Source organism: Lathyrus oleraceus, chromosome 1 (assembly GCF_024323335.1).
Source record: "Lathyrus oleraceus cultivar Zhongwan6 chromosome 1, CAAS_Psat_ZW6_1.0, whole genome shotgun sequence".
In the NCBI taxonomy this organism is placed as follows: domain Eukaryota; kingdom Viridiplantae; phylum Streptophyta; class Magnoliopsida; order Fabales; family Fabaceae; genus Lathyrus; species Lathyrus oleraceus.
This window is the reverse complement of record NC_066579.1, coordinates 121,910,173-121,916,072: the sequence shown is the minus strand read 5'-3', so window position 1 is coordinate 121,916,072 and position 5,900 is coordinate 121,910,173. Positions and strand designations below refer to the sequence as shown.

At 36.3% G+C, this 5,900-nt stretch overlaps 1 protein-coding gene across 1 annotated transcript; it reads left to right on the top strand.

The window, feature by feature from the left end:
• The first annotated feature begins 1,164 nt into the window (after positions 1–1,164).
• LOC127121291 (LRR receptor-like serine/threonine-protein kinase RPK2) lies at positions 1,165–5,023 on the top strand. The gene has a single exon (XM_051051833.1). The coding sequence runs from the start codon at positions 1,332–1,334 to the stop codon at positions 4,701–4,703; it is 3,372 nt and encodes a 1,123-aa protein (XP_050907790.1). The 5' UTR covers positions 1,165–1,331; the 3' UTR covers positions 4,704–5,023.
• The last annotated feature ends 877 nt before the right edge of the window (positions 5,024–5,900 follow it).

Here is a 5,900-nt window from a genome sequence, read left to right as displayed (position 1 = left end):
GGTTGCCATAGATAATATAAATCTTTCATCATAATAAATAAGATTAAGCTTTGAAAAATAAATTCATACAAGTATTTAATCCACCTTAACATTAGGGGAAATAAAGTTTAGCCTTCAATGATAAACTACTAAATAATGGTCAAAGATCATCAAAATGCCCTTCATATCACTTTTTATTCATATATAATTTGGTCAAATTTCACCGCAAAGAAATTATTATTCACATCCCATATATTAAATTCGCCGGCTAGTTTCCAAACTTTTTGGAGACGGTCCTTTATAATATTATAACATATGTCTTCCCTAGAAACTTTACCATCATCGAATTATTTTAAGAGGAACACATTCCTTTTAAGACATGTTGTCAAGGCACACATTTGGCAGCAAACGATTGTTATCACCACACTCTATTCCAACTTACTTTTGAGCTATGAGATCAATTTCTTCTCTAGGAATAAACGCAAATTGAGTTTCTCCACTTAGATTTTTGCTAGGGTTATGTTTTGATTGATGGATTGGAATGAAGCAGAGCAGAATGAAACATTGATGGAATGGAGTGGAGTGAAGTTGATTGGAATAAACATTATATTTCGTTGTTTGGGTATGTTTTATATTTTGAGGAAACAAAACATAACAAATTAGTTCATTCAATTGCATACACCTCAAATTGTGAGGAATGAAAATTGAAGGATTGAATGGAATATAATAGAATGGATCATGCTCCATCTCGCTCTATCAATTATTTCCAAATTCAAATAATGAAATTTGATTATATATCACTTCATTTTATTCCATCACATTCTACCGATTCAAACATATCCTAAGACTGTGATTCAATGAGTAATATTGGATCGAATGAAATAAGAATTTAATAGAAATGTACTGACAGTGTAAATATATTTTGCTATGTCAATTAATTACAACCCTGATTTATTAGAGAAATTCAACTTTTATTATAATAACATATAAAATACCACAAACGGATGGTTGTGATGGATAGTGCATAACTGAAATAAAATGATAAATAATTAAATTTTATTATTTAAAATTTCAAAGTTCTGATTACTTTGAATTGATTATTACTTTTAAATTTGATCAAATGCTTGTATTGGTCAAACTAAGTCAAGCCAACATAATTGAAAGAAAAAAAACTTAAAACAAAACAAAAAAACGCGTTTAGACCAAAAAAGAAACAATAGAGTTTCCATTGAGTCTTCTTTCTCTTCTTCTTTCCTTTTCCTCTAATTAGGGTTTTCAGAAAACCCCTTTCTCCTCTCACTTCAATCAAAGTGTGAAGAACAAGGCTTTTCTTCAATTCATTCTTGTGTGAGATGTTTTCTTCTTATTTTACTTCAATTATCATCAAATGGACTTCCTTTACTCAATTCAACTCCTTCTTCTTCTTTCTTCTGTTCTTAACCTCTCAATACGACGCCGTTTCATCCTACTCCGACAAATCAACTCTTCTCCGTCTCAAAAACTCACTCTCCGACCCTGCCGGCGTACTATCCACGTGGAACCCTTCATCCGGCCACTGTTTATGGTATGGTGTCCGTTGTGATTCAGATTTCCGTGTGGTTGCTCTCAACATCACTGGTAACGGCGGCAGCGGTGATGGTCACCGGAGTTCACATCCTTGCTCCAATTTTGGTATGTTTCCTCTTTACGGATTTGGAATTAGGAGAAGCTGTGTTGGTGTTAAGGGTTCTTTGTTAGGAAAGTTTCCATCTTTAATCAGTGAGTTAACTGAGCTTAGGGTTCTTTCTTTACCCTTCAATGGGTTGGAGGGTTCAATTCCTGAAGAGATTTGGAGTATGGAGAAACTTGAAGTTCTTGATTTAGAAGGTAATTTGATTAGTGGATATCTTCCTTTTCATATTCAAGGTTTGAAAAATTTGAGGGTTTTGAATTTGGGGTTTAATAAGATTGTTGGAGTGGTGCCTAGTGTTTTGTCTTCTCTTGATAGTTTGGAGGTATTGAATTTAGCTGCAAATGGTTTGAATGGTTCTGTTCCTGGTTTTGTTGGGAAGCTAAAAGGGGTGTATTTGTCTTTTAATCAATTCAGTGGAGTTATTCCTGAAGAGATTGGTAAGAACTGTCGGAAGCTTGAGCATTTGGATTTGTCTGGTAACTCTTTGGTTCAAGAGATTCCGAAGAGTTTGGGGAATTGTGTTGGGTTGAGGACACTTTTGTTGTATTCAAATTTGTTGGAAGAGGAAATTCCTGCCGAATTTGGCAACCTTAAGAGGCTTGAGGTGTTGGATGTTTCGAGGAATACGCTAAGTGGTTCTATTCCTGGCGAGCTTGGGAATTGTAAAGAGCTTTCTGTTGTTGTGCTCTCCAACCTTTTCAATCCGATTGGGGATGTTGAGTTTGTTACTTTGAACGATCAGTTGAATTATTTTGAAGGTGCAATGCCAGAGGAAATTGTGTCGCTTCCTAAGCTTAGGATTTTGTGGGCACCCATGGTGAATTTGGAGGGAAGTTTCCCTAGGAGCTGGGGTGCTTGTGTTAACTTGGAGATGGTGAATTTGGCTCAGAATTTCTTCACTGGAGAGTTCCCGGACCGGCTTGGTTTATGCAAGAAGCTGCATTTTCTTGATCTGAGCTCAAACAATCTTAACGGGGAGCTGTCTGAGGAACTGCATGTTCCGTGTATGACTGTGTTTGATGTTAGTGGGAATATGTTGTCTGGTTCAGTTCCTGATTTTTCCAACAATGTTTGTTCTCCCTTTCCTTCCTGGAATGGGAATCTGTTCCAAACTGATGACGTGTCATCTCCTTATTCATCATACTTTTCATCAAAAGTTAGTGAGATAACCCTTTTTGCATCACAAGGTGGAGTTGGTCTTTCAGTTTTTCACAACTTTGAGCAAAACAACTTCACTGGCATTCAGTCATTGCCAATAGCTCATGACAGGATGGAGAAGAGTGGTTACGCACTTCTTTTGGGAGAGAACAAGCTCACGGGACCATTTCCTACGTATTTGTTTGAGAAATGTGATGGATTAAATGCATTGCTTTTGAATGTGAGTTATAACATGCTTTCCGGTGAGATTCCTTCTAATATTAGTGGAATGTGCAAATCACTGAAATTTTTGGATGCATCTGGAAATCAGATTTCAGGAACAATTCCCTTTACTCTAGGGGATTCAGTCTCTCTTGTTTCCTTGAACCTTAGTAAAAACCGGTTACAAGGTCCGATTCCCGCCAGCCTCGGACAGATGAAGGATCTGAAGTTCCTCTCTTTGGCTGGTAATAACTTGAGTGGCTCAATTCCTCCCAATCTGGGGCAGTTGTACTCTTTACAAGTCTTAGACCTTTCTACAAACTCTTTTACTGGTGAGATTCCAAAGTTTATCGGGAAAATGAGAAATCTGACACATGTTTTGCTCAATAACAACAACCTTTCTGGACAGATTCCTGTTGGTTTGGCTAATGTTACTACACTCACTGCATTTAATGTGTCTTTCAATAATTTATCTGGATACTTGCCATCAAATAGTACCTTGATAAAATGCAACAGTGCTGTTGGAAATCCATTTCTAAGTTCCTGCCGTGGAGTTTCTCTAACTGTTCCATCAGCAAATCAACAAGGGCAGTTTGATGACAATTCTTCTAATACATCACAAACTCCTGGCAAAAATAGTGATAATGGTTTCAATGCTATTGAGATAGCAGCAATAACATCTGCTTCAGCCATTGTTTCGGTTCTTATAGCACTTATTGTTCTGTTTTTCTTCACGCGAAAGTGGAAGCCAAGGTCTAGGGTTGGTGGTTCTGTCAAAAGAGAAGTTACCGTGTTTACTGATATCGGTGTGCCATTGACATTTGAAAACGTTGTCCAAGCCACAGGAAATTTCAATGCAAGCAACTGTATTGGGAGTGGAGGATTTGGTGCAACTTATAAGGCAGAGATATCACAAGGAATCTTGGTGGCAGTGAAACGTCTTTCAGTTGGACGTTGCCAAGGTGTTCAACAATTTCATGCAGAGATTAAGACCCTTGGACGGCTTCATCATCCAAACCTTGTCACTCTTATTGGTTACCATGCTAGTGAAACAGAGATGTTTCTGATATACAATTATCTTTCAGGCGGTAATCTAGAAAAGTTCATCCAGGAGAGATCCACAAGGGCTGTAGATTGGAAAATTCTGTACAAGATTGCATTGGACATAGCGCGTGCACTTTCCTATCTGCACGATCAATGTGTACCCCGTGTTCTTCATCGTGATGTCAAGCCTAGCAATATCTTATTGGACGATGGTTTCAACGCTTATCTATCCGACTTTGGACTAGCAAGACTTCTAGGAACTTCGGAGACACATGCTACAACAGGTGTGGCAGGAACATTTGGTTACGTTGCTCCTGAATACGCTATGACATGTCGTGTTTCCGATAAAGCTGACGTGTATAGCTATGGTGTGGTGCTTCTTGAGTTGCTCTCTGATAAGAAAGCATTGGACCCTTCATTTTCTTCTTATGGAAATGGTTTCAACATAGTAGCATGGGGATGCATGCTTCTGAGTCAAGGAAGAGCGAAGGAGTTTTTTGCGGCAGGGTTATGGGACGCAGGACCAGAAAAAGATTTGGTAGAGGTTCTACACCTAGCTGTTGTTTGTACTGTTGATTCATTATCAACTAGACCTACAATGAAACAGGTTGTGAAAAGGTTAAAGCAACTTCAACCTCCATCATGCTAGCCCCTTGCATGTCCTATGAAGCACGGACACCAGTCACACGCCGACACTTCAACACTGGTAATAATTTGAGAAAATTAACCGAGTGTGACACACTTTTGATCAGAAGTGTCGGTGCTATAGAGCTGATGTTACAGTGCTCTTTTGAAATCATTGTTAATTGTTAGTAATATTTTGTTCCACTTGTAATATGTGATTTATTAGAATAGGCTCATTTTTTATGGACTTGTACTAGGTTGAGTTCCCTATTATGTACTTAATCACCCTCATGTAAATTTTAATATAGTTGTACAACCCAATTTTCCAGAAAATGTGTTCTTCAATTTTGATCTTGTCCACTACTTTATTGAATAGCTGAAAATTTTCAATTAGAGCTTGTGGCTATGGTTTAACCTTTAGATACCTTACAATGATATCTGTCAAACAAAAAGTATTTATTATCAATTTTGATAATTTGATATTCGAACAACCTCACTATCAGCTAGCTATGAAACTTCACAGAAAGTATTCATTTTATTTTCTTGGGTTGAAAAGTCAATAGCATAGATTTGAAATTAATTCTGATTAGACTGAAGGAAAATAAAAAGGCACTATGATGTTGGTTAATGATTTTTTTCCTTCTGATAGTGATGTTAAAAATGGGCAGAGTATAACTTAAATTGAGAGTATTTAAATCAACAAATTATAATAAAATTCTTTTTTAATTATAAATAATAAAAGGGAAAATTATCCTAATCTCAAATATGATACCGACGCACTTTTAATTTTAAAATATATACTAACTTTCTTTAAAAATTTATATATAATAAATATATTTTATATTTACAGTTTTAGCTGTCATTAATTTTTAGAAGGAATGTGCATATTTCAAAATTAAAAGTAGTGTTGGTGTCATTTTAATAAAACTATAAATAAATTTTCCCCATAATAAAAGTTGATCTTTAGAACCCCTCCCTTCCTTCAATATTGGTGTGCCACATCACTATTTCATTGCCACTTGTTTGACAAAAACACTAAAAGAAGAAGCTTCTATCCTTTTCTCAATTGGGCCCCTCCCTTTCCTATGGTGGACAGACAAGACATGTCTTCTAAAGTTCAACAACGTCTTCCTTTCAGTGATGGGGATTAGGTGTCCTTTTATTTATTTATTTAGGGAAAGAGATGATAACTTTAATGTATTTAGGTTTTTTATATAAAATT

Bases quoted from the DNA above. Each gene is read 5' to 3' on its own strand.
- LOC127121291 (XM_051051833.1), top strand. From the start codon at position 1,332: ATGTTTTCTTCTTATTTTACTTCAATTATCATCAAATGGACTTCCTTT.